This window comes from Hippoglossus stenolepis, chromosome 15 (genome assembly GCF_022539355.2).
Source record: "Hippoglossus stenolepis isolate QCI-W04-F060 chromosome 15, HSTE1.2, whole genome shotgun sequence".
Lineage (NCBI taxonomy): Eukaryota > Metazoa > Chordata > Actinopteri > Pleuronectiformes > Pleuronectidae > Hippoglossus > Hippoglossus stenolepis.
The window spans coordinates 3,407,379-3,423,838 of record NC_061497.1 but is presented as its reverse complement, the minus strand read 5'-3'; the positions used below and the strand labels follow the sequence as shown (position 1 = coordinate 3,423,838).

General features: G+C 42.8%; 1 protein-coding gene across 1 annotated transcript; it reads right to left on the bottom strand.

The window, feature by feature from the left end:
• Positions 1 to 465: 465 nt before the first annotated feature.
• On the bottom strand, positions 466 to 15,239 carry wscd1b (WSC domain containing 1b). The gene is made up of 9 exons (XM_035178367.2): positions 14,955 to 15,239; positions 13,039 to 13,690; positions 7,593 to 7,707; positions 6,336 to 6,520; positions 4,166 to 4,287; positions 3,440 to 3,596; positions 2,843 to 3,007; positions 2,536 to 2,736; positions 466 to 1,551 (listed from the first exon to the last, which is right to left on the bottom strand). The coding sequence occupies exons 2-9, from the start codon at positions 13,427 to 13,429 to the stop codon at positions 1,199 to 1,201; spliced, it is 1,689 nt and encodes a 562-aa protein (XP_035034258.1). The 5' UTR covers positions 13,430 to 13,690; positions 14,955 to 15,239; the 3' UTR covers positions 466 to 1,198.
• Between the last annotated feature and the right edge of the window lie 1,221 nt (positions 15,240 to 16,460).

Genomic DNA, 16,460 nt, shown 5'->3' with positions numbered 1-16,460 from the left:
TCTAAATATTTTTAACATGTCAACACAGAATACCAATATATCATAATTTTAATGGATGAATCTGGAAACTTTTCCTGGATCCCCTGGTAGCGTGCCATGGACCTCTGGGAGTCCACAGACCCCCATTTGAGAACCACTGCTATTAAGTTCAATTAATTCAAGCAGGTTGAGGTGTGCATGCCTCATTCTAAAATGATCAAGCTTGTTTTACTGCAGAGTCTAAAATCCAACCATTAGGTGGCACTGTTTTTTCTGTCACGATCAAGGATAATTAAAGTGTTTGGTCTTCACATGAACAATATGTAAACAGAGTTTTATGGTCAGGGTTGTCCTGTGACTATCATCCTTTTCCATTGGACGTGTTGTGGCCGCTGAACACACAAAGCTACTGAGACAGGGATGTGCCTCACCTTGGTCCATTTAAGTGAAAAAACATCTGAACTAATGCAAACTTGCGTCTTTCAATTCAACCCAAATGCATTTAATAAAATAAAATGCTCATAACTGAAACAGCTGGGTGTCACATACAGTTTAAAGCAGCTTCACTGTAATCAACACATTTCTGCTTCGTGTACAGTCATGTACGAGTCGTACGGAGAGTCCATTCAGTCACATCATTCGGCTTTAAGGCTTTTATCCACCATGATGGAGCAACCAGTGGAATCCCCCCTTAAACACTGTACAATCAGAGTAATGCTCCTGTGTCTATCATCTGTGTTAGTATGACAGATCATTTTATTAACACGGTCGTATATTAGAAACATAATATATATGTACTAAAGTGAACTTGGGAAGAGTCACAGAAAAACCCCTCTTTAACTGAAATGAGTCTGCCCTGGATTTACACACATTCATATTTGTGCAGTCGGGCACTTTGCTGGATAATCCCGGCGCTGCAGTCCAACAAATCACATCAAATCCTCTCTGAGTATTTGTCATATTTGCTGCTCGCAGAGCGGCAGTCCCCGGCCCTGAGGCGTTCATCATTCTTCACCGGCGGATCTCACGATGAATTGTCATGTTTTCTCCAGTGACCTCTGCTGTGTTTCCATGACTCTCCAGCCATTCATAGTGCGTCTGGCTTATCAAACAGTCAGGTGGTCCACTTGTATAAGCCAGCGTGTGTCTCTTCCCCACAGAGCACTTCGTGAAGAACTACCCTGCTGGACCAGGCATCGGTGACCTTTTCAGATCATCATCATCTAGGGAGGTATTCCTGTGGAAGTCTGCTAAAGTTCCTGCTCTGCAGTGCCTCGTCAACAGTGTGGATGAAGGAGTCAATCATCTGTTTCATGTCGGGGTTGAACGGGTCAAAGGAGGACTTCTGCGCCCCCGAACGCTTAAAATGGCCGTCCTGGTTGCTCTGGGCACAAAGCAGCCTCTCCTCAGTCATAGTGACATTTAGAAAACTTGTGATGAGACGGAGCTGAGGGAGAAGATCTCTCTGCAGCTCCTCGTAATGCACCACCAGCAGGCGGTGTCCAAACTTCAGCCAGCTCAGTGCATGGGATGCCCACCAGGGGGCATAGCTGGAGACAAATTCTGGCCATTCTGCAGGTGAAAGTGAGCATAGTTGAGAATTATTCACATAACACATTCAACCAAGGATGATTTGATTTGTGGATATAATTGGCTACAGAACTATTAACTGTTGAACAGGGTAAAAGTATTCCTCTTATATGCAGTATGTATGACATTTATATAACAATAGAAAGGTATTTAAAATGCTGCATCTGTTTTTCACATTAGAGACATTTATTTGAGGTGCAGATATGATGTCAAGTCTGAAGGGATCAGTATAAAAGGGTCAATTCACTCAAACTATACTGCAACATAAATAATCAACATCATAACAGAACCCCCTCGAAAAAGAGATGGTACATCTCAAGGGGTTAAATCATTTTCTTTGGATAATCTACATAACACTGTCCACACTTTGCTTCTTTCTTTGCTGTGATTGTCTGCACACTTCAGCACCTGGGCACCACAGTGTTTTAATATGGACTACAAATTTGTTCCAAAAAACCCCGCTACTATATGTGTTACTTTGACACTGCTCCTATAGTACCAGGTTTTTTATATATACACACATATATAACTCTTTTTTCAGTGCCATGTACATCACACATACAGTCCCCTTCATCTTCGCTGTATATTTTGTTGGATGCAGAAATTTCAATTTACAAACAGTACACTGTAGGGGGGTGTGATACTGAAGCACTACTGGGTTTTCCTTACATGATGTAGTATTCCTCTGTTAAAGCTTCAGATCTTTGTATTTGAATGACTTATATGTACCGCATGTTACTGTTAGAAGTATAGAAGCTGTGATACAGCTCGGGCACTGCAGTCCTCCCTGTATATATGAGAACCAAACAGCTTTGTGATGAACTCACAGTCAGTTCACAGAATGCCCTGAGGTCTAATGTTGCTGTAACATCAGCAGCAGGACATTATGCAGCAATAAGCACAGAATCCTCCAGCAGAGCCATAAAGCACTCGGTTGTTATGTCTGTGTGGATTGGACTGTATTACCTTTACTTTTCCACTGTGTATCTGTAGCGTGTCCTAAATGTCCGGCGCACTTGCGGTTGAATTCAGCCATGAGGGAGCGGTAAGGGTTTCGAATCAGCAGGATGGTCGAGTCGAACATTTCAATCTCTTTCTGACCACTCTCATGGGTCTTCACGCAGATGCTGCGGCCACTCTTCCAGTAATCTTTCTCTCCTTTGAAACCTGGTACCAACAAATAAGTGTCAGCTGAAGGGCAAAATTTCACTTCAACACTTATATAAAAAGAGTTGTGGTGACCAACCCCCCAATCACACACACACACACACACCTCTGTTGTATAGCGTGCCGTCGAAATAGAAGCTGCCAGTGTAGTAGCCGGTCACAAGCTCGATGAGGTGTCGTACCCAGGTGTTGCCTGCACCAGGAAAACTGGAAAGAGCCACGAGGGAGCTGGATCTCTGAGGCAGAAACATCCTCTCTTTGCACCTGGAGTCTGCAGCCACAGAGCTTTTGTTGTCAGTGTCAGTTATAGAGCAGCAGAGGGGCATAATAATTGTAAAGTGTGGATTCATTTTCAGGACAAAGTTAACATGGAACAAAGGAAATGTATCTTTTTTTTCTTTTATACAAGGACAATATTCACACACAGTTTCAGAGAATAGAATAGTCACGGTTGTTTTTACAGGACCTTTTACAGGAGGCAATACAGGCTGGAACTTTAACTGCTGTGTGTGATCCGTAAAAATTACTGACAAAGCAGAACGGGATGGGATTAAAACACAGGCACGCTCTGGTAATTATTACATTATCAATTCTCCCTGTAAAAGCAGTCACAATGAGGCTTTACATGATTGGAGTATTAAACATAACCGCGTGATGTGCAGATGATTGACACAGGCTTGCATCTGTGGAGCAAGTATCTCACCAAGCACAGGCGTGTGATACACCTGGTAGTGGTCGTGCTCGGTGGATGCTGTGGGTGTGGAGTTGCTGGTGGTGTTCAGAGCAGTGTTGAGACTGAACAGAGGAGACGTCCAAGTACAGAAACAGTGCGGTTTCTTGAACACAGCCAGCGGCAGCTCCTGCAAACAAAAAGCACAGAGAGGCTCAATGTTTTCATATGACTCATCGTATTTACTTTTCTCTCCAAATGCTTCTTTTCTACCCAAGGCCGATGTGTGAGCTCACTTCAACAGCAAATTCTTTGTTCTTCATTTTTTAATGTTCATTATTTTTGTCCCTTTTCCAGCTCCAGAAGGTCAGAATGCTCAATGTCAAAGCACAAGGACACACACTGCAGTAAAAATTTGAGAATTGTTAATGCATAATCACTCACACATGCAGACACACATGCAGACACACTCCACACAGTGAGAATTAATCAAATTGCGGTCGCCACCAGATGATGTGCAGTATTTCTAACAGCAGTTTCAGTTTTTCGGAGGAGATGCAGCTGTATCCAGTCAGATCTCATCGCAGGATCCAGACTACTTCTAATCAGAGGCACATTAAACCTTAAATATTCAGCAAAATTCAAGGAGCTCTGTGCGCCCACATGTGATCTCCTGGGAGAGGAGAACCACTGCAGAGAGATACAGTGTGTGCAATAAATTGATCATCAGATCTGTAATTTCAGAGAACACCCTCAAACCTTATCAGTGCAGGTCTCTATGCAGGACTGTGTTGTCAGGTTGGGCTGAAGGGAGTAGACGGGGAAGGTGGCGACTGTGCTGTTCTTCAACTTGAAGCAGCCGCGGAAGTGAACATTTCTGACTGAAAAGAGAAAAATACATGAGCAAAGAGTAGCATGCTAGTGGCAGGATAACTATAAAATGGACCTTTAGCAGTCGTCTACATTGGCCAGATTTGGGAAGGATTTTTATTTACCTGCAGATGAGAGCAAGTAAACATCTTACTCAGCAATAAATTATCATATTGTTAAATGACAAACCAAAAACTATAATCTGGTTTCAGGGTTAATTTAAATCAGCAACTATTCCAAAATTTATGCTGGCAATATATTCCTTTACATGACTGAATTTTGGTGTATAGTACATTCAAAATTCAGCTCCAAACCCCCAGAGATGCAGAAGCATTCAATCATGAATATTAATACTGTATATGAAATTAATTCCTTCTATAATAGATTTGACCTTTTCAACAACAGAAAGGGGCTGTATAAAAAATGTCTTGCATTAGAAATCTTCATGGATGATCAGTGTCGTTGAATTTGCCAATTATCATAATGAAATAATGAAACTTAAATAATAATAAGTAATACAAATGGCTTATCATTTAACCAGTATACAACTAAAATAATTTCAGATAAAATATACAGTATCTTAAATCATAGTGCATCACGGTCAGTGTGAGAGTCTGTTGAGGAAATCTTCATCTTTGTCCAAAAAGAACTATCCCATCCTCTGACTCACACTGAAAATACTCCAGTCGCAGCCTCAGAGAATATTCTTCACTGAAATATGTTTCAACAAATGTCATAAATCAAGTTGAAGGCTGCGCTAAGCATGATTTCATGCAAAAATCCACCTGTTTATTCAGCCTAAATCATGAAGTGGAACAACAACAAAGCAGAGAGTCTCATTACTTAGTCGAACGACTCCACTTAAATTATTTTACATTATGAATGTTTTTGTCAAGAAAAAGAAGGATTTCTCTATTTCCCTCTCCCTCTCTCCAGGCCAAGGGTGTCCTCATCTTTACGTCATCACTTAAAAAAAAATAATTTACACTAACTACATTTTCATATTACATTTTCAAAGCCCTGTTAAATGGGCCATTGTACTGCTGACGCCAGCTCACCGGCGTTTTTTCTTTCCTACACTTTTCCAGATGCACGGCTGTCAGATATGACGACTGTCAGCAGTGATGGAAAGATTTGTTCCTGCAAACAGGTCGAAAAACTGCTGACGCATCTCACCCTCAGCACAGACTGAGGTAACCAAAGGAAGTCAAATTAGACTGTTTGGCTCATGGCTGCTGAAGGTCTTTGTCTTTACAAATAGCATACTTGATTTTTATTAATTGTTTGGTTTAACTTCATGTTTTAACTGCAAAACTGCCATATTTTGGAATACTGCCATAGGGACATACAAACTTGCCAATTTCAGACATGAACTCCGGAGAAGGTGCATTTGCACAATTGGGTCGAGACTTTCTTCGCAGTTTACCTTTCACATATAAACAAAGCAATAGAAGATTCTCCGGAGCGTGAGGGGTGGAGCAGCATGCAGAGAGAGGACTCAACATATACATTTTGCTGTGGAGATCACGTGTTTTTGTTTACATCACATTGACACCGGAGTCGGCCCTTATCAACAAAAGCTCTCTTGACACCTTTGTCAATGTCTTTTATGGCAGGGCGTCTACATCCTCAGATATTTTTATATTTAACAGTTTTTTTCAGTTTTGCATTTGTCACGTTAGAAATGTCATCAATCCTCTTGAGGATCTCCAACTGTGTTCTCACATCAGCTCATTACATAAAAACAAAGACATGTTTAAATCAATAAAACAAGGTAGAACATTACATAAAAGGCAGCCCCTGCTCTAGTGAGTATTTCTTGCAGCAGGAAAGTATATATGTGTGATAATGTAGAAATAAACTACAATTCAACCTTTTAGATTGTTTAACATTCCTGTGTGAAAATTGCACAATCCTTACTGATATAATTTTACCCTTTTGATAATGTTTTTGAAGCACAACAATTTTCTCGCTCGTCTGTGAAGTCAACCACACTGTAGCTTGTTCACAGAAGAGACAGCAAACAGTCCTCCTCCTTCCCCGAGGGAAGTTGACTCACATTTTCTGTGACCCGGCAGCTGCTCCTCCACCTTGTAAATGGAGAGTCGGCCGACACCGCCACAGGGAGAACCTCGCTCACCCCGACAGACCAGACTACAGTCCTCCTCAGGAGCCCGTAGGCTAGTGATCCGGTTCCCGCAGTGGCATTCAGCTCCGTACTCCAGACCTGCAAACTGGTACCCACTAATCACACACACACACACACACACACAGATAGACACATTGTCATTGCCTTAGCCAAGGGCACTCCATAACCTCAAGCTCCTGGCCTTAGGCTAAAACATCCCACAGGACGTTAGTTAACATTTCAAACTCATCAATTAACTCAAACTTCCTAGCATCAAATGTGGATGGTCTGTCCCCTGTGATATTTGTCAGTGCTCCTCTTCGGCACTCGTCTGACCGTGTAATGCTTTTTTTCCGGCTGAACTGCGGCCACCTCTGATCTGTACTTTACATATCAAAGCTGTTGTGACTCATCCCTCTTCCCCTCTCTCTCGCTCTCTCTTCCCCTACCTCTTTGGAAAAAGACTGAGACCTCATCAAAATTGACCTTTTCATATATGTCCTTTGAAGCTTCCTCATAAATTGCCTTGACTTTTTACTTTTTTCTCATTGCGGTAATTGGCCCGCTCAGGTAACGAGCATGACTGCTTTCCATGTGAATGGGTGGGGGCGGGGGGGTCGGACAGGGGGAAATGCTCAGTGGGCTTGAGATGTGAGCACCAACACTCAGTCTGACTGCCTCCATCTGTCCTCTGCTCTTCTGCTTCACTGGGGCTACACTGCTTTCTTTGCTGCTGAGATATGAAAAGGAATAATTCAAGCGGGTCATTCAATGAGGATTTTTTTAAATGTCCACCTTCCTCCCCATATTGTCTTGCAGGTTTGGAGAGTTGCTGCAAACTTAGCTCACACTGACCCAATCAGAGTTTATCGCACCGCAGCCACAGAGCAGCACATATCTAACCACTGATTTATTCAACAACTGCTGTAGTCGGCTCATTAAGCTTTCTGACACACACCCACCTCCCTCCTTCCTTCTTCTGCAACAGATCAGGCCTTCTGTCCTGGCCTGCTCCTCACTCTTCCCCTCTCTCTTTCCCCCCTCATCTTTTACTGTCATCCAGCCACCTGGCTCTCCGCTGAGTCCAAACACAGGAGGCATTCATGGAGGAGACTGAGATCCAAAGCATTTACTCAAACAGCAGGCCTTCTGTGGTCCCTTCACAGGGGCACGCCGCAAACGCATTACCTTTCCGAGCAGGTGTCCTGACACAGAGAACTGGTCATTTTGCGCAGGTCATAAAGCATGGTCCCTCCCAGGGCTCGATCACTGGCATTGTGCAGAAAGCAACCGATGTAGGTCCCTGCATGTGTCAAAAAGAAAAAAGAAAAAAGAAAAAAAATGAAGTTGGAAAAATTCCCTTTTTAGGCATCAGCAAATGCCCTCACAAAATGGAGGTGGTCGATGAAAAAGCATTTGCAAAGCAAAAAATACTAAACCATCTTTATTTACAGCTTTGAAAATGTGAGGGATTGCTCCAGTTCTTTCATTTGACTGTAAATGTTTAATCAGTCTGGATCATTACAGATTAATTGATAATCCAAATTATCACAACCTAATAACATTAGACCAAATATAAAGATGCTTTTCAGACTCATTCTTTTCGCTAGATTCTGTGCATATTTTCATAAAAATTTTAATAATTTAGAATCATTGTTATTCTAAATATTCTAAATCTCAAATCAAGATCGCATGCATGTGCTTGACAATAATACAATTTGCTCTAAGAGCCGCATATGAATGCTCACACACTCCACTTAAACTACATTTGGACATAAACCAGCCTTCCTCTGCCTCCAGTCTGGCACTGGTACTGTCGTCTAACGGTGCCAGAGCAGCCTTTGCATCACCACTTACTCGCTGTAATTATACACACCAGCATGCATTGTGAGCCATAATTTATAACATGACCAAGCCTAATTTATCATTCAGTATAGATTTTTCTTATTCCCACATTACTGTGAACTTATTTGCTCGCCTTGGAATACAAAATCATCTCCATGTAATGCATAATAGGCTCCGACAGACTATTGTGATGTGCTGACAAGATTAAGGCTCCATATAAAATGTCGCCTAAATTCAGTGTTTGATGTTACCCATGTCTTTGCCACACTGCCACATCAAAGCTAGATCAGCTGACACGTTAAAGTCTCTTTATAAATACCTTTCTAAATATCTGTGTGGAGGAGAGCGTATGCATTTCTTTTGTGTGGTGGCTTCATTTACATCTCGCCCCTTGGGTCTGAGACTGGAATATTTTTAGGCTATATGCTGGATGTTTCTTCTTTAAAGTCACTCTTTCTGTGCATGGGATATATGCAGATAATTCACCAGTGCTGGTTGTTAGGTTTATTTCACAAACCCGGGTATGAATTTGTATTCATGGATGTTTTGAAGGTTTCAAGGACACTGAGGATTCAGTGTTTTCGTGTTTACTGAGAGAATAAAAATAGACTTGATGCCAACCGGTCAAAGAGAGGATTTAAAGAGTGTTAGAGGAGATACATGTCAGTAGGACTGGAGAGATGTGGCAGCAAGGCTCGGAGACAAGATGGAAGCAAGCAATGGTCTGTGAAATATCTGGCAGGCCAAGCACCACCATATCGAATTCATGATTCAATCAGTCTGCTTGTCTTCTGAACACCAGCAGCCTGAAAGCTCCAAGAGGCCAGGTCTGCCACATCTGAGGCAAGAAGCATCTCAAGAGAGATCACCTCGAGGCCCCGTACCCCCTCCACCGAGCAGGGCAGGTCATTGCTTTAATCAAAGTGAAGGAGAAGCCGTGGGCAGACGCTGCTGAGTGTTAATGGAGGGACGACCACACTTAGGTCTGACACTGTGTAGCTTTCTTAGACACTAAGACAGATGGCTGTGCCGGAGCAGATTCTTCCCATCAGGAGAGGATGGAGGAGGCTAATGACTGACAGAGTATGAGGACATGTGCTACTGCCACGGTCGAGACGTGCGGTCTGTTTGTTCATTAAAACGGGCTGAAGAAGGGTCACAGTCTCTCTGCGGGCTCTCTAATATCCTCACTATTGTGAGGGGAGTCATCAAAACCACAGCAGAGAGGGTCTCAACACATGGTTGGCTGCCTAATGCTGGGGTCGGACAGGGTGATGTCATAGAGGTTGTCTGATAGGAAATGTCTAAATGGTAAATGGTCTGTATTTGTATAGAGCTTTTCTAGTCTTGATGACCACTCAAAGCAATTTTTACATTATATTCTTTGCCATTCACTCACACATTCACACAGTGCATCTATGTGCAGCACTTTCTCTATGAGAACGGCACAGGACACTCCGGCATGCGGAAATGGACTGGGATCGAACCAACAACCTGTTTAGGGGAAGACCCGCTCTACCCCCTGAAACACAGCGGCCCCTAAATGCCCAATGACAGCAAATAACAACAATCGAATCACCAGCGCTTCCTGATTACTTCAAACTTAACAGGTGAATCAACACAAACTTAATCCAAAGTATTGGGACATTTCCACACAGTGAGTGTGACTCTCACTATGCAACCACTGCAATATGTCTCACTTCTGATCCCTCTGCAAGTCTCTGGGCGTGTAATACATCGGATATGTACTTTACATATCAAGGAATTTGTGACTCACCCCTGCAAGGTACGAATATTCCAGCAGCAGACAAAACGTATTATACAAGTATTATACATCTCCCACTTTTATTATAAAGTGTTTGAATAGGTAGGCAGCATCCTGAATCTGAGAATATCTGAGACTGGAAAACACATGTGCAAACTATTGTTCCCAGCGGTGAAATATTATTACTGCTGTGTCACTGAATAAAGATCCAGGAAAGAAAATAAGAGAAATAAAGATTTGATAGGAAACCATAGACCTAAAATATTGTATTACAAACACGGAGAGGGGAGGAGACTTATTAGAAGTGCAGGAGTTCAATCTGTCATATTGTGCAGTTAGGTGTAAAGTTGGCATCAGTCAATACATTTTCAGTGACTGCAATACAAAGATAGGTTTAAGCTACTTGCTGTAGATTATCCAACACTCAGGAGTTTTTATTTTACACTGTAGAATATAGGACATTTTACATTTTTAAAGTGTTGATATAACATATGTATCTGCTTCAAACATCTGGTATATGTTGGAGTTAAATCAGAGACTTTGGCTGTGAGATTTGGATAACAACATTGTGTCGGATTAATGAGAGCTGCTCAGTGTCTGCAACATCACGATAGTCCCGATTTACCACCTTATCCTTTCTACTCGACTCACTTTGTAAAGAAACATTTCCCTCCCTTTTATTATGCTGAGTAAGAAGTAGGTCTTAATCCGACAGACTGAAATGGGATGTGACATTGGTGCAACATTGAAACTACAGCTGCAGCTTAAGATGGTTTTATTTAATTCATTCCATAAAATTCGCCTTTCAAATTAGTCTTTTACTCATTTAGTCAATTGCTTGTCACCAAAATAAGATGAAAGTCTTCAGATTACGTCTTTGATTTGACCTGTTGTCAAAAACAAAAGGTCATTGAATTTACAATTACAGAAGCAAATAAGAGAAACCATGTGAAATGATTAAGTGTCTTTTATCAATAAATGACTTAAAAGATTAGTTTGACTTTCTGAGAAATGCAATTCGTCTGTTACTAGAGACGGTTGATATGACTCTCATATCACTATATCCTCATATCTTAAATATACCTCCAGCCAGCAGACTGTTAGCTTAGCTTGGATGAAAAACTAGAACCAAAGGTTTTTTGTTCGTTTGACTTCTTGAGGTCTTCTGCGGTTGCCTGGCAACCTCATAGTGACGATGAGGCTCCCTCTCGTGGCTTGAATAAAACAAACAAGATATTTTAATAGGTGAGCTTTAGATGTGGATTTTTAGGCTAGCAGCTCCAACCTGTTTTATGCCTTATACTAAGCTAAGCTAGCTGACTGCTTGCTGAAGCTTGATATTCACTGGACAGATGTGACAGGGGATCATCCAACCCACAGCAAGAAATCATTTCTTTTAAGCTATAATCGATTATCAGATTAGTTAATTTTCTATCAAACGATCAGCTAAACGAATGTTAATGTGTTATATCATACATTGTGGTCCAGTGTTTTTTCTCTGACAGCTACAGTTCCTCCTCCAGGACATGTGACACAACAGACCTGGCTAATTCAATTCTGTGTCCAGGGTAATACTTTTCAACAGGAGCCTTTGCCAGAAGGCTGTTACTGAAACTGATCTCATTCCTGCCTCCCAACATTTTTCATCTTTATTACCCTGCTTAGTGACTGAGTGGTTATGTAGTGTCTGTTTAAAAAAAGGATTAAGAGCTCTTATAGGATGCTTTTCAAGAATGAGCTGGAGGAACAAATGTTCCACTGAAAGTAATTCCACTATATTTATCTTTTCAACAAAATGGCAATGGCACTGACAGGCACCGTTAAACAATAAAGTACATCTCTAGAGATATCTTTCTGTATAATGGTGAAGGCTCTTTGACGGAGCGTACAAGGAAGGAATAGTATGATTTTTATCTTCATAATCACTAATTTATTTTTTAGAAACTTCTTTAGTGTTTGCCTGCCCCCTCCCCCTGTGGTGTCGAGAGGATCAGTGAGCTCTCTCACACATCTACAAGATCTGAGGCACCCACACGTAAAATGTCATATAAATGTATAATGAAGCTCCTCTAAATGTTCTAAGGTCATGCTCATCTGTTCGTAAATGTAGAATGTCTGATGTGAGTGCGCCGTGGAAGCAGAGAGTGCGTTACCTCGCCCCAGGGCCGTCTGAGCTAAAAAAGTAAATCACAGAATAGAAAATAAACTTGTATATTTGCTTCTTCATATATTATTCACTAGGAAAACCACAGTCTCAGTCAACACATCTTCGCCAGGATATTTCTGTCCCACATATCCTCCTCCACTGCTTCACTTCAGATGGCAAAGGTAGTGTTAGAGCTGAGATCTTTTTCATTGACTCCGCAGTGATATCTGCTCCTGTTTAACGGCAGGAGAGGTGCACAACCTTGGCTACACATACACAGAGGCAGTTAATTATTGGCAAAACCACATTAGCTTTCGGGAGGAGACCACACAACCACAAGCCTCTCAGGTAACATATCTGAGGGGCAGACATTGTGGAGGTTCATGAGTTGTGGAAAAGCAGAATAAGTAGCTGATCAGAATTTTACGGCCTGAAGAAAATGAATTTGGGCTTTATTTATTTTTGTGCAGTTTGTGGGGAGCAATAGTAATTTTGTATTCACATAATTCTAGTCAGCTAGTTGAACATACTGCAGTAGCCATAGTAAACTATCACTGCCAAACTGTTAACACCTTACTTGTGCAGTAATTAATGTAATTAGGGCATGCAGTGCTCAGTAGTCACATGTGAATATTAACACTCGTGGCTTTGCTTTGCTTGCCTGCTGGCTAGCTGGCTATAAGGGAAGCTATAGAAGCTACACCTCTGATTTAATTTAGACCTGGACTGAATATAAGACAATGTTAAATCAGTGTGGAGACAAATCCAACTCCTAACACTGATTGTTAAGATTAATATTTTATATATAATATATACAATTTATATTTTTTATTTAATATATACCCTCTTAGAACAGTGAAAGTTGTATCGTTATTTACCCTTGTGCCTGCTGCTCCTGTGCAGAGGGACTCTCTGCTCTGGACTCTCTGGCAGCAGACTGTGAAACCAGCGGCGATGCAAGTGTTGGACCCCAAGGCTGCGGGAAGCGGGCCAGTGTCGCCCTGCCTTGGCTCCCCCTCCAGAGACAGACTGAACGGCGGCCCATCTGGAGCGGGCCCTCACGGCCAGGCCCGCTGTCCTGAGGGCGGTGGGAGGCGCTGCTAGGGACAGCATGGGCGGCAGGATGGCGAGGTTTGGCTGGGCGACTCTGATGCTGGAGCGCTGCAGGAGCAGGATGCTGCCGGCCATCAGATAGGCGATGCCGAGGCAGAGCAGCAGCATCTGAGCCCGCTTCAACAGGCAGTGCAGCTTGTAGAGAGGTGCCACCATTCCCACGCCGTTTGACTGTCTCTCACCTCAGCGGAAGGCCAGTTCATGGATTACGAGCAAGAAGATGGATGTGTAGCCTACTTAGAACTTCATGATTTTGAGACAGTCCGACAGCATCTGGCAGTGGTATAGACGGTGTGTCTTGATCCTTCATTGCCACAATGACCAATAGCAGCACAGAAACAGTGAATGTGTTACGACAGAGAGGGATGTCATATCCAGGCTCTGGTCACTGACTCCAGGATGATCCGTGAGGAAAAGCTGAAGCACAAAATCAGAGAAAGACACAAGGAGCTGGATTTAAAGCACACGTGTATTTTTCTTTATGGTAGCACAATCAAAGGGATTGCATGTACTCAATATGTCTGGTATGGTGGATGAACGGCTTATGTTGACATATGGGGTTGTGTTTCTGTCTTGCAGCAATGGATCCCTTGGTGTCTGCTGCTTCGCTTTGGTGCCATTTGTTTTCTAATTCAAAACCCTGCCTGAAGTTGTGCTCTGCTATGTTTCGTCAGTGTGCTGAGACTGTGCTCTCCTATCACAGTAATCCATTTTATTAGAATAAAGAAATGACATTCACCTCTACTAAAAAGGACTTTTAAAAAGCGGTTTCTCTTCCAGTGCAGAGATTTCATTTAGGCCTAATTCCGTCAGATTATATTTAATTTAACGCTGTATCTCCCAGCTTCACATTTTAAATCTCAGTTATCACTGCAATGACATGATGAGATAAAAAATTGTCTGGAGAGAGCATTAGGGCCGCTTATGAGATGGGGATTATCAGAGCAGACTCATCTGTGGAGAGACGGATAAGTGGTGGATGAAAAACATGCAAAGATTTGTGAATAATCAGGGTGTGAAGCATCCTGGTGATGTCAGGGCGATATGCTGATGGTTTGACTAAAGATTTGGGCAATGAGGTGCAGCCCTGACCTGCAGATGTCTGTCTGTGTCCGTGTCTTTCTGACACGACGGTCTCATGCAAGCCCCCTACTCATTAATACAGCTGGTTGTATTTACAGCCAACACAAGTTCCCAAGTAACACCAGCTAGTCTGTCTGTACACCCCTCAATAGATGCCCCCCTTTTTCACATCCAGTGATATCTACTAATGTCTCGGTGGCCGTCACACACCGTCATGCCCGTCAGCTCTACACTTTCAGGCCTGTCTTGTTAACACCCCCCCACCCTCAGATAAACAAATCAAATAAAAAAGTAGGGGTGCGGTGGTGTTCCCGAGGATTGAAGCAACAGTTTGCAGAATGAACAGCCTCTGATCAAGTCCGAGTGGCCAAGTTATGCTCAACTCCGGATCTTTACGCACGAAATAACTGTGTCCCTGAAATATCCAGCACGCCGCCTGATTTGGCTCGGTGGGAAGAAGGGGAGGTCGAAGCATTAATGAATAAACAGCGAGAGTAAACACGCGTCACCTATTTAAGGAGTCGAGGTCTTCCATCTTAAAAAACCCCTTCTCACTGTGCCTCCACCATTTACAGTAGAGAGGCGGTGCGGGGCTTACCTTCAGCCGCGGTGCGCGTCCGACGGCATCCCGGTGTCGAGCCACCGCATCTCAGTCTGTGGCCGCTGTGGTCGCCGTTTTCCCCGATTATTGTCCGGCAAACGTCCCCCCGGCTCTCCAGCATTTCCCAGAGCTGGTGTTATATAAGCTCTCTCTCTCTCTGTCTCTGTCTCTCTCCCTCCCTCTCTCTCTCAGCCAGTGCCGTCACTCTGAAAGGCTGGCACGGCGATATAAAGCCCAGGCGCTGTGTGTGTGTGAGCGTGTGTGTGTGTGTGTGTTGACGGGAGTGTGGAGGAGGAGGAGGAGGGGTCGTCAGTCTCATTTGCATTGGTGATCTAAACGCGTCACAGCTCCTCCGCTGTGCGAACGGGAGAATGGTGTCCACCAGTCCACAGCTTTGCAGTGCACACATACACGGGGGGGCTCATTATAAACTGTGGCTTCACCACACACTAGGTGCAATGTAACACGTCTTCCGAACAGCAAATATACCAAACCTCCCAGCAGTCGTGTGAGGCTGTTTGGCAAAGAAAGTGACAGATCCTGCAAGGTCACGCTCGCCAAGGTAGAAAAAATAATAATAACAACAAAAAATGTCATGACATTTATTTGGCAGCCGTATATGTATATGATTGGTCCGATCAGGGTAAAAGATTCCGATCCATTATGAACATGTATTGGCCATGGTTGACTTTGTTGACGTCACTTTGCTTTTCAGCACCACGAACAGCGCCTCACCCGCAAATTTGCCGCGCGTGACAGAAAAACAAAAATGGAGAGAAGCGCACAAGTGTCTTCAAGGGCGCACACGGTCTTTTGATTTAGTGTAGGTTCTTAAATGTTAATCTGAGCTGGAGTCTCCGCAAGTCAAAAGGCTCTGTTTCATTAAACATCTGAAGAAATCCGGGGGATCTAAAACAACTTGACTTATTTCTTCAACTTTAAGTGTAGTGGTTTGAAGAAGTTTCAAAATGTGGGGAGGATGAGATGTTCAGGGAGATCTGATCAGCATTTCAAAACATACAGTACAGTCAGGATTTGACAGATTTTTCTTCATCTTTGTTTCTCATTCTGGCCTCCATGCGAATTTAATTGCCCTCCAATCCTCCATCTAACTGGGACATGAGCATGTCATGGGGCATTCATATCAGAGTACTCTTACACTTTGTTACTGGTTTATGTGTAGGCTACTGCAGAGTCATACAAGAAGTAATCCAGAAAAATGTGCAACCGGTAAAGCATTTCAAGTGTTTACTTATTCACCTCCTTGAATGCCTCTAGATAGAAAATGCCAAGTATACACAAGACGATGTAGAAGAATACACTAAAGTGAGCAGAAAATCTCATGAATGTGTTGATCAAGATATTACACAACAAAACAATGCATTAGATCAGGAGGTGAGCAGTTTTAACATTACCTTCCTTCTCAGCAGTTTGAGTTCTGAATCAGAAATCGATTTTGCCTGCTGAAATTATGGTAATAAATAAGAAAAGCAAAAGAACAAT